The sequence below is a fragment of the Rhinoraja longicauda genome, chromosome 4 (assembly GCF_053455715.1).
Source record: "Rhinoraja longicauda isolate Sanriku21f chromosome 4, sRhiLon1.1, whole genome shotgun sequence".
Classification (NCBI taxonomy): Eukaryota; Metazoa; Chordata; class Chondrichthyes; order Rajiformes; family Arhynchobatidae; genus Rhinoraja; species Rhinoraja longicauda.
Window position 1 is genome coordinate 36,086,637 of NC_135956.1, and position 22,957 is coordinate 36,109,593.

General features: G+C 44.0%; 1 protein-coding gene across 1 annotated transcript in view; it reads right to left on the minus strand.

Moving 5' to 3' along the window:
* Positions 1 to 22,957, minus strand: part of trpn1 (transient receptor potential cation channel, subfamily N, member 1) — a 174,669-nt gene that overhangs the window by 37,832 nt on the left and 113,880 nt on the right. The window contains exons 10-19 of the mRNA XM_078398420.1: positions 21,742 to 21,843; positions 17,480 to 17,578; positions 13,809 to 14,009; positions 12,409 to 12,510; positions 9,986 to 10,084; positions 7,261 to 7,386; positions 6,476 to 6,604; positions 5,035 to 5,151; positions 2,856 to 2,954; positions 1,561 to 1,761 (exon numbers count right to left, since the gene is read on the minus strand). Coding sequence (XP_078254546.1) covers positions 1,561 to 1,761; positions 2,856 to 2,954; positions 5,035 to 5,151; positions 6,476 to 6,604; positions 7,261 to 7,386; positions 9,986 to 10,084; positions 12,409 to 12,510; positions 13,809 to 14,009; positions 17,480 to 17,578; positions 21,742 to 21,843 — 1,275 coding nt within the window. The remainder of the gene's footprint in view (positions 1 to 1,560; positions 1,762 to 2,855; positions 2,955 to 5,034; positions 5,152 to 6,475; positions 6,605 to 7,260; positions 7,387 to 9,985; positions 10,085 to 12,408; positions 12,511 to 13,808; positions 14,010 to 17,479; positions 17,579 to 21,741; positions 21,844 to 22,957) is intronic.

The following is a 22,957-nucleotide window of genomic DNA, read 5'->3' on the forward strand; positions in this document are numbered from 1 at the left end:
CAGGGTAGGGGAATCAAAAACATACATTTAATACAAGAGGGGTACGATTTAATACAAACCTGACGGGTATCTTTTTCACTCAGAGGGTAGTGGGTAAATGGAACGAGCTGCCAGTAGAGATAGTTGGGGCAGATACTATAACAACATTTAAGAGTCATTGGATAGGTACATGGATAGGAAAGGTTTAGAGGGATATGGGCCAAACGCGAGGAAATTAGATTAGTTTAGATGGGGCATCTTGGTCGGCGTGGAGGAGTTGGGCTGAAGATCCTCTTTCTGTGCTGTACGATCCCATGACTATGATTCTATGGATGGACATTCAGGAAGTACACCTATATACCATCTTGCGTTATACAGCCCACGGTATTTATAATCTAGCACAACACAGAAATTACGCCGCCGAAGCTAATTTTAATGAAAATGTCTGGCCCAGATACTTCAACCCTTTGTTCACACACACATGTTAAGATTTTTCTGAGATATCTGAAGAGATGCAGCTGCTTCACAACTATTTCTTCTTCCAGTATTTCTAATGCAGATAACTTGCTGCAGTCTTATTGAGTGCCAACTGTGACGGATCTTCCCAATGCATAGCTTGTTCCTTTCTGCACCGTAATCACCTATGCAAAGTTCAATGCCGTAAGAAGGATTGAGTCATCTATTGATTTCACTCCTGGGAGAGTGCCTTTCAGCTTCTCAGAGTTGCAAATTCTAAGCTTGGAAAATTTTTGGGGAATCATCTCATCTTATCTCAATGGCAACACCAAAGTCACTTGGTCAACGTAATCTATTTTTTAAAGTTAAAAGTTGCAATTAACCGTTTTATATTTAGTTCAAGTCTTGGCAAGGGCAGAAAGCAGCTGATTATACAAATATTTTTCCTTTATGAGTAGAAAAGATTTGGACTTTTTTAAAGAAATCTTTATTTATTTTAGTTTAGTTTAGAGATATAGCATGGAAACAGGCCAATCAGCCCGCCATTGAGTCCAAGCTTCGATCATCCGTTCACACTATGTTATTCCGCTTTACCATCTGCTCTCTACATACTAGGGGCAATTTCCTGTGGCCATCTAACTTACAAACCCGCATGTCTTTGGGATGTGGTAGGAAACCGGGGAACCTAGAGCAAACCCAGGTAGTCACAGGGAGAACATGCAAACTCCACACCAATAGTACCCGAGATCAGAATCGTACCCAGGTCTTTGAGGTGGCAATGAGGTAGCAGCTTCTATTAGATGCGCCTTTGTGCCACTTCTTATTAAAAATATTTCTAAAAATGTTCTTTAAGAAGCAAGTAGAGAGAGAGAGAGGGAGAGAGAGGGCCTCAGGCTGCGGAGATGAAGAGTCGGCAATTGTTACAGAGTGTCATTTAGTGGTAGCTCGGGCTGCTAGTGGCTCCGCTAAATGTGCCCAAACCTTGCTCAGCTCCATGCAGTCGCCCCGCGCCACACACACGGCCTCCAGTCCCTTCCATCCCTGTCCTGCCCCTCTCTCACCGTTCCTGTCTCTGTCCGGAGCTACCACTAACCCATTGGCTAGTGACTGCATTTAGCAACTTACCAGAGAGAGTGCATCAATACTGGAGGCATGGGTCTCTACCAGAAGCTTTACCAGCCTGTTGTAGCCGTTTTGCGCTCCTAGGTGAAGTGGTGTCAAGCCCAGCTTGGTTTTGGCATTGACAAACGCTTTGTGCCAGAGCAGGATATCCGAGATCTGATCATGGCCATTCTCTGCTGCCAAGTGAAGCCCGGCTTTACCATGCTGTAGGGAAAAAAACAAAAAAAAGAGCCCCATTCTTCATAGCAGCAATGCAAGACCTGGTATTGTAAATGCTAATCATCAGAGAGCATCACCCATTTATCACAGGTCCTAGAGAGATGCAGCATGGATACAATCCCTTTAACCGAGTCTGTGCAATGTTAGAATTTAGACTTTAGAGGTACAGCGAAGAAACAGGCCGATCGGTGCACTGAGTCTGCGCTGTGACTCAGTGATCACCCCTTACACTGACCTACACAAACTAGGGCCAATTTTTAACAACATACCAAAGCCAATTAACCTAAAAACCTGTACGTCTTTGGAGTGTGGGAGGAACTGGAGCACCCGGAGAAAACCCACACGGTCACAGGGAGAATGTACAAACTCCGCACAGACAGCAACCATAGTCAGGAACAAACCTGGGGCTCTGGAGCTGTAAGGCAGTTACTCTACCGTGATGCCACTGTGCCTCCCCGTTGAATCATTTGGTTGAAAAAGTATGGTGTATATAACATTGTAGGATTTTTAATAATGAATCCAGTATTGTAACTGCTCAATATCCCTTTAATAACAAAACATACTTTTTTAATCATCTATATACTAAAACTCTCGTTTGTTTGTTTGTTTGTTTGTTCCTGAACTACAGCCAAAACGGTACACGATAGCGCAACAATTTTAGGCCCACCTTACTCACGGTTGTCTCTTTGGTGCTAATGGAAGACGTTTCATTGAAATCAGTGTTGTATTTTTAAAGCTATTCACATTTTAATGTTTAAATCTATCTCCTTGGGAGGGAGGGTGGGAGGGAAGGGGGGGGGGAGGATAAGGGGGGGTTAATGGGATTGGAGGGGAAGGGGTGTGGAGGGAGGGGGTGGAGGGAAGGGGGAGGGGGAGGAGGGGGGAGGTGGAGGGGAAGGGGAGGGGGGTTGGAGGGGGGTGGAGGGGGAGAGGGGAGGGGGGAGGAGGGAGGGAGTGATGGGGGAGGAGAGGGTGCTGCACCAATGCAGGAGAGGTTTGGACCCAACGGGTCCACTTGGTCTCGTCTATATTAAGATTTAAGTGCTTGGTTGAATACTTCAAAATAGCGTGACGGTTACCTCATCAAATACGTCCACCCTAGCATGGTGTAACAGCAGTATCTTCACCATCTCGGTGTGTCCTCTCTCTGCAGCCAGGAGTAACGGTGAACAGCCATTCTGTTTTACAATGGAAATTGCAAGGGTTTTTCAATTGATTTCATTATAATGACATACAAGCACATCGTGATAATTGATGTCTAACATTGTTATTTGCATATGGCAAGGCTGAAGCCTGGAGAAGAGGAGCAAGTATAGGAATATTAACTTTTGATAACCGGAAGTAGGCATGCCTAAACTCAAAAAAAGACACACAAAGTGCTGGAGTAACTCAGCGGGTCAGGCAGTATCTCTGGAGAACATGGATAGGTGACGTTTCGGGTTGCGACCTTTCTTCAGGCTGACAGGTGTACCAACCTCTTCTCACTGGATACACAAAGATCAGAATGAAACATTTAGTGTGCTTCATAAATACCGTTTCGGACAGTAAGATGGAAACCTAAGAGCATATCAACATCCAGAAGAGGCAAAGAAATACCTCTTTTCAACAAAACTTGTGAATTCTGAATCAGAGCTATCAGTACATTGAAAACTGAATTGAAAAGTAAAAGCAGAAAACAATGTCAATACACTTGATGTAAATGGTATTCCTGTTTTGTTCCAATATTGGCACTATTCTCTGATGATCAAACCAGCAGGGAAGAATTAATGTCATTTATAAAACTTGGTGTTTAGGTATTGCTAAATGCTGTTTTAGTACATTTTAGCAACTCATAAACTATTTTATTGCAGAATAATTTGGAGAATCTGAATGCAAAACAACTAATGAGCACCATATTAATTTGACTACTCAGACGAGACGTCTTGCACAAAAGGCAACGGGATTTGTGTTTTAATTGTCTTATTTAATTAAGGGTCATTGCCTATTGTGCTGTTTCACCCAAATGGGTAGAGTATATAAAATTGGCTTGGTAGAAGGAGGTTGAGGGTGGCAGTGGAGGGGTTTTTCCAACTTACGAGTGGTATACTGCAGGAATCGATGTTGGCTGGGGCCACTGTTTGTTTGTCACATACACTAACAATTTAGATGAGTATATCCGTGGAGGAGGGGGTGGGGGAGGGGGGAGGAGGGGGTGGGGGAGGGGGCAGTGGGGGTGGGGGGGGGACAGTGGGGGTGTGGGGGAAGGGGGACAGTGTGGTGGGGAGGGGAGAGTGGAGTTGGGGGGAGGGGAGGGAGGTAGGGGTCAGGAGAGGGGGAGGGGGGAATAGGGGTGGGGAGGGGGGAATGGGGGTGGAGGCAGGGCTGGGGCAGTGCGGGTGGGGGCAGGGGAGGGACAAGTGGGGTAGGGGTAGGGGGGATGGAGTGGGTCAGTGGGCGGAGGAGGGGGAGATTGAGTGTGGGGGTTGATGGTGCTACACCAATACAGGAGAGGCTTTGAGTCCAGGGCTCACTCAATGACGACACCCTCTCCCCTTCCCTGTTCCCTCTCTACGAGGAATGGGCCCAATGGGTCCACTTGGTCTAGTATCTCTCTCTCTCTCTCTCTCTCTCTATATATATATATATATATATATATATATATATATATATATATATATATATATATATATATATATACTAGCACAAGTGTGCCCGTTGGGCCCGTCCTCGTAGGGTTTCCATTGTAACCGGGAGGGGAGTGGGGGGGAGGGAAGGGGGAGGGAGGGAGGTGTGGAGGGGGGAGGGGAGGGGGGGGGAGGGGGGGGAGGGGAGGGGAGGGGGGGAAGGGGGGAGGGAGAGGGGAGGGAGGGCTTAGATACCCCCCCTATATATATATATATATATATATATATATATATATATATATATATATATATATATATATATATATATATATATATATATATATATATAGGGGGGGTATCTAAAATCTAAAAATTCAACTACTCCAACCATTGGGCCAAAGGCTCCCAAATGGAATGAGTGAATGAAATGTCTCTGTGTGCCAGTAAAGACTCGATGAGCCAAATAGTCTTCCATGTGTTAAGGAGATTTGACCACTTGCTGCTATTCAAACAGACTGTCAGTGATCTGATTGTAATTCCCATTGGCCACAGTAAATATTCACCCCACTTTTACCCCAGCCCTCCTTACCAATCTAACTCCGCCTCAAAAATATTCAAAGACTCAGCTCCCAATGGCCTTTGACGAAGAAATTACCTTAGACTGTTTATTGATGGCCTGTTGCATTCTATTTGAGCCAATGTATTTCAAGATTTCAAGAAGAACATCAGAATTCCCCACATGTGCACAGTAATGCACTGGAGTTTCATGCATCTACAAAAGACAAAAAAGTTACCTTTTTATTCCAAAGACAAATTTTATAGCTGAAACACACTGACAGTTTGGCTTTCTGAATGTCTCCCATTGATAGCTCATGTATTCAATGCCATCTACCAGACCGGTAATCATTTCTCTTCCATGTATTTGTCTTCCTCACTATTTGCTGTGGCAGCAAGGTGGCACAGCAGGTAGCCCAGTGACTAATGCTTGACCCAATTATATTTACAATCACAGCACGGAAACATGCCCTTCGAGTCCACACTGACCCTCAACCACCCATTTTATACTAATTCTACATTAAAGCCGTTATTTTTATTCTCCCCACGTTATTTTCAACTCCTGCCAGATTCAGCTATACACTTGAGGCAACGTACAACGACCAATCAAACTACCAACTCGCTTTGAGATGTGGAGGGAACCCAAGCACTTGGAGAAAACCCAAGCAGTCACAGGAGACCATGCAAACTCCACACTGACAGCACCCAAGGTCAGGATTGAACCCGGGTCCCTACTCCCCCTGGACCACGTGGGTCCCTTCCAAGTGCACACTCATTCCCAAAGCTTTCCTGGGTGGTAGGTTATCAAGAATTACAGCGGGATCTTGATCAGCTGGGAAAATGGACCGAGGAATACTGATGTGTTTAATTCAGATAAGTTTGAAGTGCTGCATTTTTTAAGTCAAACAAGGTTAGACCCTCACAGTGAATGGCAGGGCTCCGGGAGTGTTGTCGAGCAGAGCGATCTAGGAAAACAAGTACATAAAGTGTTGGACTAACTGAGCGGAAAAGATCGAGCATTAAAAATACTAATTGAGTTAACAAATGGATGGGCACGGTGGCGCAGCGGCAGAGTTGCAACCTTACAGCGCCAGAGACCTGGGTTCGATCCCGACTATGGGAGCTGTCTGTATGGAGTTTGTGCGTTCACCCTGTGACTATATAGGTTTTCTCCATGTGCTCCGGTTTTTCACCTCACATCCCAAAGATATGCAGGTTTGTAGATTAATTGTAAATTGCTCTTAGTGTGTAGGATGCGAAACTAGGATAACAGAGCTAGTGTACAGGTGATTGTTGGTAAGCAATGCCTCACTGGGCCAAAGGGACTGTTTCTCAGCTATATCTCTAAACTAAACTAAATGGCTAATTAGTGTTCAGTGGTGTCTTCCCCTTTACGTTTTCTTCCCAGGTTTATGCTGTCTCCATTTGTATCCATCTCCTTCAAAAATATACAACAAGGTAAGGTATTGTGATGATACTGCTGACCTTAAGAATCTTATTTGACTCCTTGTATCCCAAGCAATTTTTCAAAATTAATTTACCAGCTTTGTTGTAGCAGTAATATCAGCATCATACTCCATGAGAATTTTAACGATCTTAGAATCCTCTTGAGGAAAGTGAATCACGTCCTTCTTTATCTCTGCTGCCAAATGCAGGCATGTTTCTCCTTCCTGGATGTGTAATAGGTCAAAGTGGAGACAGTGATATGTTCTCAGCAAGTGGTCAGCTCAACCACACGCTCAAAATTTAAAAACAAACACCATTTTCTTTAATTCCTTTCTCATCTCCGTAATGGTTCAACGGAATCTATGTTGTACTTTGGAGAAAACAGAGAATCAAAAAGCTGGAGGTAATGTTACTTTTAAGCAAACAGCCTCAAGGGTTTGACAGGGAATGGGGTTCTCATTTGGAAGGAAGTGAAGGGTTGGCATATGTGATTGTACAGGAGGTCTCAAAGTCTTGCAAAGTTGCAGGCAAGTAGGACTAGCCCAGAATCCCAACTTGGTCAGCATGAATGAGTTGGGCTGAAGGGCCTAATTTCCATGGTGTATAGCCTCTGATGCTATGACTAACTCCGATAGACATCTTGGTTGGCATGCATAAGCTGGGGTGAAGGGCCTGTGTCTATGCTGTATAACTCTATGACTATTTTTTAGTCCAGTCTAACCTATATTGTCCTAAGGTATGGAGTGGATTAATGGAGTTAGAGTCAGAGCAATACACATTTTTTTTTTGGTGGTTCGCAGTTGCGGTGGGGTGAGGCTTCTAGATCTTACAATTCCTTCAACTGCTTGAGTCAGGAAAGTACATTTCTGGTTTTTTTTACCTGGTTTTCCTGGTTGACACATACAACAGCCTCCATGTGGCTCTCGTTGGTCAAGTAGTTCAGGATTTCTTCTACAACAGTTGCATGACAGTGTCGGACTGCAATGTGAAGTGGATTCTCTCCAGCCTAAAAAGGAATCAACCATCATATAATTTGGTCCTTGTTGAAAAGTGGCCCTGCAAGATACCTTCATTTCTTACGAGTTTACACTAGTTCTCAAGCTGAGAGCTACATCAATCCTATGCCCATATGATTTGTCTGTACAGTCTATCCTCATTATTACGCACCTCTTTATAACGGGCTTTAATTACAGTGGACGGAGTGTTTCCACAATAACCAGGCACCACTGTCTCTATAAGAACACAGGCTGCTAGTTGCACTGTGGGACGTCATCAAATTTGACAAGCAATTGCTTAGTTCGATACGTGCAAAGATACTTATTAAACAATTTAACAAACAGCCTGTAGTATTTTTAGCTTGCAGTAACAAAAATACATTTCTAGCTGTTCGAAAGGAACTTTGTGTTTGAAAACAACTCGCTGTTTTACGGAGTGACCGCTAGGTGGCTGGAGCGAATCCCTTACTCGGTTATAGCAGACAATTGGCAATAATGGACACCATTCCCCCATGTGATTGATTATAACAAGGGTTATCTGTACTCCGATTCTGATCTTCTGTACAAAATTTTCATCAATGCACTACTGCCGATTGCCAAAGTTCCAGGCTCTGGAAATTACCTCTTCAAAATTCTGCGTTTCTCTCTCTCTCTTACCTTCATTATTTTATCTTTACTGAGAACCTACTTCATTAACAAAGCTTATCCTCACCACTTGTAATATGTCTTTATACTTCAGTCATGCTTTATTTAATAACTGTTCCTGTAAAAAGTCTTGGTATCTTTACCACTTTAAAGATATATAAATATTATGTTGGCGTGAATATGTATCTTGCAGTATTCTGCCTCACTGAAACTACTCTTTAAATTGTTTATAAAAAAATTGCTGGATAATTACATCCACCATTTTTCAATGATTCCACAAATAGCATGTTGAGGAATCTTTTTTCTATCATGTGGATTGATAGAAAATATTACGTCATTGTTACAGATGGAACAGAAAGACTTTGATGTGTGAGCCCAAATATTCTTGTAGGTGGCAGTGTGGTTATGGTGGTTAAGAAGACATATGGGATGCTGGCCTTCATTTGTTCGACATTGAATACAAGGGAGGTTAATAATAATAATAATAATAATAATAATACATTACATTTATATAGCGCTTTTCTAACACTCAAAGACGCTTTACAGGGTTTACTAAAACATAAAAGAAAATAAATAGATAAATGAGTAAACGAAGAGAAAAGGAAAAAGAAGGTGAGGTAACGGTCAGTGATTGAAGGCAGTGCTGAACAGATGAGACTTCAGTGATGTTTTGAATGTGGTGAGTGAGGAGGAGTCTCTGACGGTTTGGGGTAGTGAGTTCCAGAGTGTGGGAGCAGCGATGGAGAAAGCCCTGTCCCCCCAGGATCTGAGTTTGGTCCGGATGGGGGGGGACAGGAGGTTAGCAGCAGCAGTGCGGAGGGTACGGGTGGGAGTGTATCTGTGGAGGAGGTCAGTCAGGTAGGATGGGGCCAGGTTATGGAGGGCTTTGTATGTCATGAGAAGCTACAACTTCATAAAACATTGGTTAAATCTCAGCTGGAGTCCTGAGTGCATTTTTGGCCATCACACTATAGGAAAGATGTGATAGCTTTGGACAGGATGCAGAATGTTATGAGGGATATAATTGGCGCAAACTAGCAGAAATTTTAACTCTAATTGTAGTGAATAAAACTAGAGGACTTGGATTTACAGTAAGAGCTAAGAGATTTAGATGAGATCTGAGGGTGACCTTTTTCAGACAGTTGTGAGTACCTGTAATGCATTGAAGGTGGTGGAACCAGAAACACTACTAGCATTTAAAACAAGTGTAGATGGGCACTTCAATTGCATGAAAAATTGAAGGCTATGGACCAAACGCTGGAAAATTAGATTAATATGCATGGGTGCTCAGAGGTTGGTGTGGATTTGGTGGGGCAAACAGCTTGTTTCATGCTGTATGACACCCTGAAATTTGAAAAGTGACGGTGCATCCAAGGGGCAACTTGGCAAGAATATGAGCGAGAAAGGGACATATTTCGGCGATGAGATGTGGTGGGAGAAGGTTGTGTGGAGCAGTTGGCCTGCTTTAATGCTATAAATTCTGACATTAATCTGCTAGATGCAGAAAGAAAATGAAGGAGATTTAATTCACGATGGTACTGAATTTCAGCCATGATTATATCGGATGATGAAGCAGACTTCAAGGACCAAAAAGGCTTCATACCCTTATCCACATTTTTCTTCGTTTCCACAGGACATACTAGTTCATTCTTCCCTTTGTTTGCAGTATGGAGTCGTAGAGTGATACAGCTGGAAACAGGCCCTTCTGCCCAACTTTCCCACACTAGCCAAAATGTCCCATCTACACTAGTCCCACCTGCCTGCGTTTGGCCCATATCCCTTTAAACCTGTCCTATCCATGAACCTGTCTAATTGTTTCTAAAATATTGCAATAATCCCTGACTCGACTACCTCCTCTGGCAGCTTGTTCCATACACCCACCACCCTTTGTGTGAAAAAGTTACCTCTCAGATTCCTATTAATCTTTTCCCCTTCACCTTAAACCTATGTATTGGGTCCTCCTACCTTTGACTGCCATGTTAGGTCACCTCCCTCCTCAATCAATGCTTGGATCATTTTCAGGTTGCCATGGCGAGCTGCTATATGCATGGCTGTCTCACCATTCTGGGGACATCAAACAGATTACAGTAAACACACTACAGCTAGGAAAAATAAACAGCAATTGACAATAAACCCAGGTTTTTCTGGAACTTTTTTGCATAATTTTGGTTTCGATAAACCATTGTTCCAAAGGAAGTCGAACCTAATTTACCTTGGTTTTAGACTGAGGTATTGATGCAAGTTTGTTACAAGATATAGAGTCATAGAGTTCTACAGCACTGAAACAGGCCCTTCAGCCCAGCTTTCCCATGCTGACCAAGGTGGCCTATCCACACTAATCCCACCTGCCTGCATTTGGCTCATATCCCACTAAACCTTGTATGTGTCCAAATGCCCTTTAAATTTTGTTATAGTTTCTGCCTCAACTACCACCTCTGGCAGCTCATTCTATATACCCACCATCCTCTGTGTGAAAATGTTGCCATTGAGATTCCTGATAAATGTTTTCCCTCTCACCTTAAACCTATGGCCTATGATACTTGATTCCCTATGACGGGTAAAATACTCCGTGCATCTGCCCTGTCTATTCCCCCTCATGATCTTATAAACCTCTATAAGTTCTATATGTTTTCTGAAATCCTCTCACACTTATCTGTGCAGCTTTATGCCTACTCAATCTCATATTGCAAATAGCCCACTGCCCCCCCCCCCCGAACGTCACCCATCCTTTTTCTCCAGAGATGCTGCCTCACCCACTGAATTACTCCAGCACTTTGTGTCTATCTTTAGTATAAATCATCATCTGCAGTTTCTTCCTACACTTCTTACGTTTCCACTTGTCACCAACCAGTCTCTGTCTCAACACTCCACCTCCCCACCCCACCTGCCCCCCTATCCTATTTCATTCTATTTACCACTTACCAGCCCCTCACAGTTACCCCTCTCTCTCACTTTTATGTCCTAGCTAACTTCCCTCTACGCTCTGTCCTTATGCAGCTTCTCAACGTGAAATAACGTTGATCCCTTTGACTTTATATGAACGCATGACCTGCTCAGTTCTTCTGGCAACTTAATTTTTTGCATCAAACCAACAGCCTATCATGCAATTTCTTAGAAGAAATCAAAACGAAAAACAACCTTGGCCAACTTTGGGAGCTGAAATTCCTTTCTGAAAAAAGATTTTAAATTATCCTGGCAAAATGTTTGTATAGTCTTCCCAAATGTATTGTATGCATGCATTTGTGTATGTATATTTATGTATATTTCCATTTTTGCTTATGTTTTTGCAGGTGGAAATCAGACGTGAACAGGATGCTGGAGATAATGCTGATTTTGAATCTATGATCATGCACTATGGTGTTTACATCAAATCCCACATAGAGGTAATAGCTACTTGGGTAGGCAGGGATCTGTGAAACTGAACCTCAGTACAAGTCCAGCACTTTGGGAGAAGACAAGGGAGATACAACTGGAGAGAAAGATCATTCAACATGAGGAATTTGTGCTTGCATAGGTGTGTGAATGCTTGGCTCAATTACTTTTACCAGTAAATATGACATCTTCTTCCCAGAATGATAAAAATATATATATATTTATTAATAAATGGAGCTCATTAATAAGTCAAACATCAAACTAACTTTTCAAAATGAAATAGACAGCTGGAGACTGGAACAACTAAATAAATGCCATAATTTAAACCAAGTAGAAGTTATAAATATAATAATGCATGTGTACTTTTCATATATTGGCATGTGATTATTTAAAACTTTTGTTTGCCCCGACACACCTAATGCAATGCAATCCTGAAAAATATGGGTGCATGTGTAAAAGTAAATATCAATTCTACCTTTCAGTTATTAAAATAACAAAATATGACTCCCATCAAGCCAAACGTAAAACAGGTCCTATTAATATGATATACAGCAGATTCATGGTTCACATGTAAATCTTGTACGTAATATAAATCACTTCCTATATTACCATCAGCACCAGGAACATTTCTCAGCCACTATTTAGCTTTTTATTAAGCAATGTATTATTAAGCTTACATGTCATAAAAGAGTATTGAACGGTTGAGTACATGTCATCATTGACCCAAATATCTCGTTAAAACCCCATGGTAAATTGCATTCCAATTCTTCAGTATTCTAAATCCAATATGAAATACTTTTACATCATCAATGGCTGTCAAATATAATTTCTTAAATACATTGGGAGCCTAATTTGTCCTTGGCAAAATGTCCTAATTGCATAATATAAGATCAATTATGTCATGCTCAATATCAATACGTTAAACGTGGCATAATTTCAAAGGCAGAAATCAAACATAATTTTGTAGGCTAATCATGGGATACACTATTGTAAAGTCAGATAATGTATATCCTTACCTCTTGCTCAGCATTTACATCTGCTCCACTTTTTAGCAGCAGCTCTGCCACTTTCTCTCCATCCTTAACTTGAGCAGCAATGTGCAGAGGAGTCTCCTGAGCCTGCAGAGAGAAAGAATTACTGGACACAATTAGGTGTAAGGTGGGATCAGCACTGGAACCCAATGCAGTAGGTATAAGTCACATGCCAGGAGGTGATACAGAGGTTTACATGCACTTCCTCTCACATCTACTGCATCCATTGTACCTGGTGGGGCCTCCTCTAAATCAGCAAGACCAAGCATAGACACATCATGCATAGACAGCGATCATTTTGCTGAACACTCGCGCTCCATCCAACAAGCCTACTGGATCGCTAGGTTGCTAGTTCGCCTTCCCTCCAGCACCTTGTGTCTTTTTTTTTGTAAACCAGCATCTACAGCTTCTGGTTTTCTCTTGAAGCAGGGATTGTTCAAAGAAGATCACTGGGGACGCAAGGAATTGCAGATGCTGGTTCACACAAAAAAGTGCTGGAGTAACTTACAGCGACAGAACCTGGGTTTGATCCTGACTACGGATGTTGTCTGTATGGAGTTTGTATGTTCTTTCTGTGACCGTGTGGGTTTTCTCTGCATGCTTCCTGCCACACTTCAAAGATGTACAAGTTTGTAGGTTAATTGGCGTTGGTAGGTTATTAAAGAGGTCTCTAGTGTGTAGGATTGTGTTAGTGTGCGAAGTGGTCGCTGGTCGGTGCAGACTCGTGGAGCCAAAGGGCCTGTTTCCGCGCTGTATCTCTAAAAACACTGAGTCAGGCAGCACCTGGGGGACATGTACAGATCTTCTTCAGAAAGAAGTCCCATTTATTGCCACGAGTATATCAGAAAGATACAGATACATTTGGGTGGCACGGTGGCGCAGCGATAGAATTGCTGCCTTACAGCGCCAGAGACCAGAGTTCTATACTGACTACGGGTACTGTCTGTAGGGATTTCGTAGGTTCTCCCTGTGACCGCGTGGGCTTTACCCAGAAATGTTCCTTGCGTGTAGGATAGTGCTAGTGTACGGGGGCTGCTGGTTGGTGTGCATTCGATGGGCTGAAGAACCAGTTTCCGCGCTGTATCTCTAAACTAAACTAAATTGCACTCATTACTCAGCACTCAATAAACTTCTTTGATTTAAGGGGTACAATGTGAAACAAAAAGCAGTTCCCAAACAGGTCAAGGCCACATCTTTTTAACCATTTTGCATCATGATGCAGTATTTATATACGATATGTGATGTGAGGAGGGTAATCGAGAGAAAGACTGACAAAGTTAGGGAAAGACCATCACCACCTTCCCACGGTAATTACGTGTGCATGAGAAGCTCAGCTTCATGTGTCCTTCATCTTACAACCTCCAGTGTGCAATACCTGTTCTTACCTTGCCTCCTTTAAGCTGAACCTTGGCCCCGAAGCCCAGAAGGGTCTGCACCACCAAGGGTTTACAGTGTTGCACTGCAATGTGCAGGGCTGTGTAGCAATCCTTTGTCATGGCATCAACATGTGCCCCCTTCTGGAGTAAGGCTTTCACTACAGCTGTGTGGCCCCTCTTTGCTGCAGTGTGGAGGCACACTGCCCCTGACTGGAGAAAGAAAATAATATCACATTATGAGAAGGTAGGAAGGTGAGCAGCCACCAATTTGTTAACTCTATCTCAAAATCTCGAGGAAATATTGTTAATCGTGTGAATTTGCTGTTCATTATGATACATAGAACTTAGGGATAGGAATATTTTACTGTCACATGTGACTGGGCGCAGTGAGATTCTTTGCTTGCATACCCAATGTGCACAAATAGCAGCCAGCTACGGCGCTGACAAAGTTACAAAGCACGCCGGCTCCTCCTTTTGCCCCCCACCTCCCCCCCCCCCAACAGTTCCGCCACGCAGGGACCCATTGTCCTTTGCCCCCCCCACCCTGTGGTCCATTGTTCTCCCCCCACCTCCCTCACCGCAGTCCTCCATTGTTCTTCCCCTCCCCCCGCACGGTGATCCTCCACGCTCTCATCGACCGCGGGTCGGCCGCGGGTCGACATGTGAGGCATTGCCGCCGCGGCGAGGCTTCACCACCACTGAGGCCCCATTGTCGTGAGACTTCACTGCTGCCGCCGCCAAGGCCTCACCGCTGTCGACGCCCCACTTATTTCCTCCCTGGTGCTGACCCAGGCCCCAGCCGTGGGCTCCGTCGGCCGCTTCGCCCGACCCAGGCTTCTACCTATGAGGCCCTGGCCGGACCCCGACCCGGTCTTCTACGTGGCGATCCAGCAGGCATCAAGACCGCAGTGCCTCGATAAAGGCCTGTGGCTGTGTTCCCAGTCCACAACCGCGGCCTGTCAGGAAGCCTTAGAACAGTACAGCACAGGCTCAGGCCTTTCGGCCCACAATGATTGTGCAGTACATGATGCCATTAAACTGATCTCATCTGCCTGTACATGATCCTTACCCCTCTACACCCTGCACTTCCATGTGCCTATCTCAAAGCCCCTTAAACAGCACTATTGTATCTGCCTCTGCCGCCACCCCTGGCAATGCGATCCAGGCCACCCCAACAATCTGTGTAAAAGTCTTGCCCCGCACACCTACATTAAACATTCTCCCTCTCACCTTATAGCTATGCTCTTTAGTGTTGGACATATCCACCCTGGGAAATAGTTCTGACTCTTTACCCAATCTATGTCTCTCATAATTTTATATACTTCTATCAAGTCTCTCTTCATCCTCGGCATTCTAGAGAAAACAGTCCAGGTTTATCCAACCTCTTTTTGCAACTGAAATCTAATAATCCTGGCAGCATTCTGGTTAAATTCCACTGCACCCTCTCCGAAGCCTCCACGTCTCTCTGGTAATGGGGCGACTGGAACTGCACGTAATACTATATCCACCTATCACTTAACAGGCTTTACCCTGCTCCCACTTCTCTTTTGCAGCTCTCCTCCCCCCACTCTCGCTCCATCAGTCTGCCGAAGCGTCCCAACCCAAAACGTCACCTGTCCACTCCTTCCCCAGATGCTGCCTGACATGCTGAATTCCTCTAGAACTTTGTGTTTTGCTAAAGGTTTCAGTATCTATAGTCTCTTGTGTCTCTGAGATCATTAGATTCTTGAAAAGTAGGGAAATTAAGGAAGATGGGGATCAAGCGATTTGAGGTAAAGTACTGGCCATGAAATTAATAATGACAGTGGCAGCACTGTGGCACAGTAGTAGAGTTGCTGCCTTATAGCGCCAGAGACCTGGGTTCAATCCTGCACGTCTTTGGAGTGTGGGAGGAAACCAGAGCACCCAGAGAAGACCAATGCAGTCACAGGGAGAATGTACAAACTCTGTACAGACAGCACCCGTAGTCAGGGTTGATCCCAGGTGTGCCACTCTCCCCCTGGGCCATGGTGCCAGCCCATTTCTTATCTTTTTCAGTGATCAAAAGAGATAGAAACATAGAAAATAGGTGGAGGAGGCCATTTGGCCCTTCGAGCCAGCACCGCCATTCATTGTGATCATGGCTGATCATCCACAGTCAGTAACCTGTGCCTGCCTTCTCCCCATATCCCTTGATTCCACTAGCCCTGAGAGCTCTATCTAACTCTCTTTTAAATTCATCCAGTGAACTGGCCTTCACTGCCTTCTGTGGCAGAGAATTCCACAAATTCACACCTGTCTGGGTGAAAAAGTTTTTTCTCACCTCAGTTTTAAATGGTCTCCCCTTTACTCTTAGACTGTGCCCCCTGGTTCTGGACTCCCCCAACATTAGGAACATTTTTCCTGCATCAGATAGGAGTAGCATTAAGCCATTCGGCCCATCAAGTCTACTCTGCCATTCAATAATGGCTGATCTACTTCTCTCTCCTAACCCCATTCTCCTGCCTTCTTCCCCTAACCTCTGACACTGTTATCGAGTTCCTTGTGATCATATATTCCAGTGCACATTAAGCACCAAAGTTGTTTGCAAATTTTAGAGCTGTGGGCTTAGGCAATAAATGGCAATTAATGGCATGGCCTCCCAAGGTGTCGAAATAAATTCAGGTATGAGCAAGAAAGCAGAATTGTGGAGTGTGTATCTCTGTAAAGGATGAAGAACAGTGGGGAATGACAGAGTTAGGAAGGTGCGAAACCATACAGGGATTTAAAAACCAGGTTATAAATTTATAAATGCAACGCAACAAGATGGTAGCCACACGTCTCAGCCATGGATACTTGCAGGAGATCCTCATCATCTCGGTATAAAACTGAATCCAGTTTAATTTTACTGTTTTTTTCTTCCCTGGCCAAGGGGAATTACCACTTATACAACAGAGACTGCAGATGCTGGAATCTGTATCAACAACCAATCTGATAAGGAACTCGGTGGAGCAAGCAGCATCTGCAGTCGACATTTTGGGTAGGATCTCTTCATCTGGGCTGAAAGAATAGTGGGAAGTTAGCAAGTGGGAAGGGAGGAGTGTGTGGAGTAGGCAAGAGTTGGGAAGCGATAGATGGATCGGGGTGAGAAGAGGCTGATTGGCAACTTGTGTCAAGTGGGGGAGGTACAGGGCAGCTCAGTGGCACAGCGGTAGAGCTGCTGCCTTACAGCACCAGAGACCCGGGTACAATCCTGACAACGGGTGCTGTCTGTTCAGAGTTTGTACATTCTCCCTGTGACCACGGATTTTCCGGTTTCCTCCCACACAACAAAGACGTACAGGTTCGTAGGATAATTGTCATCGGTTAAATTGTAAATTGTCCCTCTTGTGCAGGATAGTGTTAGTGTACGGGGTGATCGCTGGTCGGTGCGGACTCAGTGGGCTGAAGGGCCTGTTTCCGTACTATCTCAAAATTATATAGTCTAAAGTTAAGGTGGAAATAGTGACAGGAGTAGCAATAGGAAAGGGTGAAAATGTGGCTATTTCTGCCATTCCCTCTCCCACCCTGACCAGACTGAGGGCCAGATTGTTGAGGCCAAACTGAACAACGGCTACCAAATCAGTGCAGATATCAGTGCAACCAAACTCTGCTCAGCTGGTTTGCAGTCAAAGACCCAAGGTGAAGGAAACAAATAAAGCATAAAAAGGGATTAGCTTGACCTTATTGGGCATGTGTAGAGGAACTCCTTTCTTCAGGAATGCCAGTGTTGTTTCCGGGTGGCCGCAGTGTGAAGCAATGTGCATTAAAGTGCTTCCATCCTATTGATAAAACATATAATATCTGGTATGCAACAGTGATCAGCGCTAAGTTTTTATTTACATTAAAAATATAAACACCGGCCTCACCAACGTCCGTTAGAACTGCATACTTTCCCTCTTACATTTGTCCTCCCAAAGTGCAAAACCTTGTTCCCAAGGCTTGTTGGCCTTCCATGAACCTTAACATTCATTGGCATTGGTATGCACATGGGGACGTGTTCTCTGGTGTTACTTACTGGTGCTCTTTACACTCGAGTTACATTGTAGCCATGATCACATAGTGGAGTCTAAACATTTAACATTATTTGGTGAGAAACAAGCAGAACAATAACTAAATTACAGAGCAGAGATATTAAGGCCACTGCTAACTTGATCATGTTATTGTCAAGATTGGCATATACTGCCCACCCTTTATTGGCTTTGAACTAAATGATTTGGCACATTGCTTCAGAGGGGGTTTGGTTTTGTTGTGGGTCTGCCATCACATTGAACTCATAACCCTTTCCCTTTTCTTAGTACATTTTAATGGCAATTTGTGATCTCCCTTATTACTACATGCTTTGTAATTTATTTAATGAAATCCTCAGTTGCTATGGTGGGTTTTGGACACATTGTTTTGGATTCCTAGTGATAGTGTCATTCAGCATGGAACCAGACAGACCCTTTGGCTCAACTTGCCCATGCCAACCAAGATGCCCCGTGTTGCACCTGCCCGCATTTAGCCCATATCCCTGTAAATCTTTCCGATCCATGAACCTGTCCAAATGAATTATAAATGTTGTTATAGCACATTAGCACATTTGTAGTCCCGGCTTCCAGATTATGTAAAGGCTATACAACAGAAGGCTAAGGATGAACTTAAAGAGGTGTATAAAATCTTGAGGGGTATATAAAATGCACTCAGCCTTTTCCCCTAATCTGGGGAACCAGGAACCAGAGGACACAGGTCTAAAATGAGAGGGGAAAGATTTTATAGGAACATGAGGAGCAGCTTTTTTCACTCAGAAGGTGGAGGGTATATGCAATGAGCTGCCAGAGGATGTAGTTGAAGCTGGTACCCTAACATTTAAAAGATGCCTCGACAGGTACATGGATAGGAAAGGTTAAGAGGGATATGGCCAATCACGAATGAGTAGCTCAGATGGGGTATCTTGGTCGTCACCGGCGAGTTGGGCCGAATAGGCTGTTTCTATGCTGTATGATTCTATGACGCTATAAGTACAGTGGATTTATGAGCTCTGAGGTTTGTGCTGCCTAACCCTCCTGCACCATTGCATCTCCTCAAGGTATGACCACTTTGAAGGAGTTCTTCTCTCTCCGACGGGAGTTCAGGCCATCATAATCAGTCTAACGAAGGGTCTCGACCTGAAATGTCACCTGTCCATGTTCTCCAGAGATGCTGCCTGACCCACAAAGTTACTCCAGCACTTGGTGTCTTTTATTGTAAACCAGCATCTACAGTTCCTTGTGTCTACATCCATCCTTAATGTTTGCTTACATTCATGAGACGAAACATGCTGAAATGTCTTTTTCAAAGGTGGAGTTGGGAGAAGCAAGGTTGTTCCTCTAGGCATGACAACCCTAATCTGTGCCACTGTCTGTTTTCCCTTGCCTTTCCTACTTCTTCCTTCAAGCGATCTCAGATCCTTAAAAGTATCTGAAATTGGTTGGACAATTATAGTCATTCTGCACTTAAGAATGATGGAAATCCGAGGCAGATCATCATTTATTGGCCAATGCCCTTCGTGACCTGAATGGAGTGGATTGTAGATCTTTTGTGGGGACATTTTAAAGTCAACTACATTGGTAGTTCTGGAGGCATTTGCAGGCCAGGCCAGGCCAGGCCAGGCCAGAAGGACATGAGTGAGACATAGACTTTTGCAGGATTCTGTTGCTTCATGATCATCATTACTTTTGCCATTGTTTTTTTAATAAATAAATTTCAGATCTATTTAATGGTTTATTTTTAAATTTCCCAGCTTTTTAAATTCTCTCAAAGGATGTGCACTTTGCAGGCCGTGTCAGCCTTTAATTGCCCATCCACAGTTGCCCCGAAAAGATGGTGGTGAGCTGGAAGGACAACAGTCCTTGAGGTGTGGGGATTGGGACAATGGTATAAGGGTGGGAGTTGCAGGATTTTGACCCCGAGACAGTGGAGGAACGGCAATGCATTTCCAGGTTAGATGGTGCATGGCTTGCAGGGTAACATCCCATATTTTTGCTGCCTTTATCCTAGCTGGTCGAGGTTGTGGGTTTGGAAGGTGTTTTCTAAGAAGTCTTGGTAAGTTGCTTCAGGACATCCTGTAGATGGTGCAAACCGCTGCTGCTGTGCCTTGGTGGTGAAATGCCTGCATGGTTGTAGCTTGGATGCTTATCAAGCAGGCTGTGATGCCCTTTACGGTGTCAAGCCTCTAACATGTCAATGAATCTGCACTTATCCAGGCAAATGGAGAGGATTCCATCATGTACCCGACGAGCCGTAGATGGTAGGTAGGCTTCGGGGAGGCACTTATACTCCTATCTCTTATCTCTGGATTGCAGTCCAACAATGTGAGCACCACACACTTGCATCTCATTGAAATGACAATGATCAGCCAAAGATTTATTTTAAGTCTCTCCCAGGACTTCTGTCCTGCCACATTGCTTCTGCGGACCACTGGAATTGCATCTGTTGTTAGACGCTATCTAATTTCCAGTGGTTATAATCACTGTAGAAGTTAACTGAATCGTCAACAGTCTGTTTGGAATTTTCTCATCTGTTTGGCTCTTTGCTGAGAATTAATGAGGTAAAAGGCAGTAACAGCTCCTTACATTAACACCCCTTCCCTCATGAAAAACAATTCTAAAATTAATTGATTCTAAATTGTTTGGCTCCTCTTATTTCAATACACAAACCTCACACCGTTGAAACAAATGTTACCCTCCAAAAGATTATGGAGGAAATTAACTACATCGCAATCATCCGCCGATGAATTAGCTTCAGTTTCAAAAGTGCATTTTAATTATTATTAACGCCAGTCAGTACTTCCTGCTGTGTAAAACAAGTAAACATTTATATTCATATGGTGATGTTCATGACTTCACTGAGTCCCAAGCAGCTCTTCAGCCAATTAGGTCGTTTTGAGGAATAGTTGATTTGGAAATGTCGGGAGAAGTATATTGCCTGGTTCTTGCCAGCAAAGGTATACCATGACTGCATCAAATAGCAGGCCTTTGGTGTAGCCATGCACTCCTGGGCTTTTGTTCCTTTCAAGGTTAACTGATGCATCCTGCTTTTGCACCTGCCTTTAATTGTCATGTTCCTGGGCTGTCTTGCATGCCAAACAAATAACAACCTCAGGCTGATGGAATGTGCTGAGCATTGGTTGAAGCATGGAGACAGGAACAATCTGTCCTTGGCAGGTATTTCCAAAAGCTCGCTGGGGTTCTTCAGAGCTTCGCTGAACTTTGCCAAATGGGGACCACACTAACAGGCAACTGCTGCAACACTGATTGCCGCCAATTAGTATTCTGGGTCATAGCCAACAGTCAAGACCCACACTGTGGGCTGCTTGGCTTATGATTATTGAAGCTTGGAACCTAGTACAATGCCAGCTTCGGTCTAATCCAATTCCACTGTAAGTTTATCCTTTTGGCAAATATTATGTTCAGCAAAGAGATGTCTACTAGGTGACATTGTGCCAGTTGTATTTTACACCTCTAAATCTGGTCTGGTTTAGACATATTTAGTATGTTATTTGTGCAAAGGAACTTATGGCATTATATTTAATATGTTCTTGAAATAAATTGATGACTGTGATGACTGATAAATTGATAAATTTATAGCTGTGGTTAGTGGGAAGAGTAACATTGATCCAAATAAATCACCCTAAAATTAGTATAAATATTATTTCATAGTTCTGACAAAGCCTCTCACATCTGAAATGTTAACTGTTTTTCTTTCCACAGATGCTGCCTGACAGTAGATGCAGCTAATGGTTTTCCACACATTATTACCGATGCAGTTTGCAACTGCAGTTTTCCTGCTACGTTTTCTGATTGTTTTCGTTATCTTTTCTGTATTTTTCTGATTTTTCAGATGTAACTGCTTATGTTCATCCTTTTATAGGTCCTGCTCATTTATTTGCTATTGAAGCAGATCAATGTTGAAATGGGGAAAGTACCTTTGTTCGGGCCAGTACATTGGATTTAAATTTCTCGGTCAATACTTCAACCACATTGGTGTGTCCTCGTTCAGCTGCAATGTGCAATGGAGACCGGTCCAGCTGTAACATTGAAATAAATAACATTGGTGCAAAACGAATCACTATACAAATCAGTGTCATCCACTGCAATGTGTTATTTAACAAACTCATAGGAGCATAATGATTTATTGTACAAAATGCTCCCAAGATTTTCCCTACTAGGACATCTGAGATGTACTCATTCTTTAGGGAACATGGGTTCCCCTTTCTATCATAGGTGAGGTCCTCACACATATCTCCTCTGTATCCCATAGTTCTGCTCTTGCTCCCTCTCTCCCCAGTTGTAACAGGGACAGGGACTAGAGTCCCTCTAGTCCTCACCTTTCACCTCATCAGCCGTCGCATACAGCACATCATCCTCCGACATTTTCATCACCTCCAATGGGATCCCACCACAAATCATCTTCCCATCTTCACCCCTTTCTGCTTTCTGCAGGGACCATTCCCTCCGCAATTCCCTGATTCATTCATCAGTTCCCACCCAAGCCACTCGTCTCCAGGGACTTTCCCCTGCAATTGCAAGAGATGCAACACCTGTCCTTGTACCATCTCCCTCGACGTAATCCAAGGACCCTGGCAGTCCTTTCAGGTGAGGCAGAGGTCCACTTGCGCCTCCTCCAACCTCACGTACTGTATCCGTAGTTCTAGGTGTGGACTCCTACAAATCAGTGAGACCAAGCATAGACTTGGCGATCATATTGTTCAATACCTACGCTCACGCGATCTCTCGGTTGCCAAACATTTCAACTCCCCTTCCCATTCCCATACTGACCTTTCTGTCCTGGGCCTCCTCCACTGTCAGAGTGAGGCCACACGCAAATTGAAGGAGCAGCACCTCACATTTTGCTTGGGGGGATTACAACCCAGTGGTATGAATGTTAATTTCTCCATTTTCAAGTAACTTCTGCATTCCCTCCCTTCCCCTCTCTCCCCCCTTCCACCACCCTAGTCATCCACCACCCCAGTCATCCATCCACTGTTTGCATCCTTGTATTTCTCTTGTTACCACTCCTTACTCCGCCAACACTGGGCCATTATGGACTCCACCCTTCCTGAGGTCATCTGTTGCTGGCCTTGACTTGTTCTGGCCTTAACTCACTTCCAGTTTATTCTCCCCCCACCCCCCCACCCCACC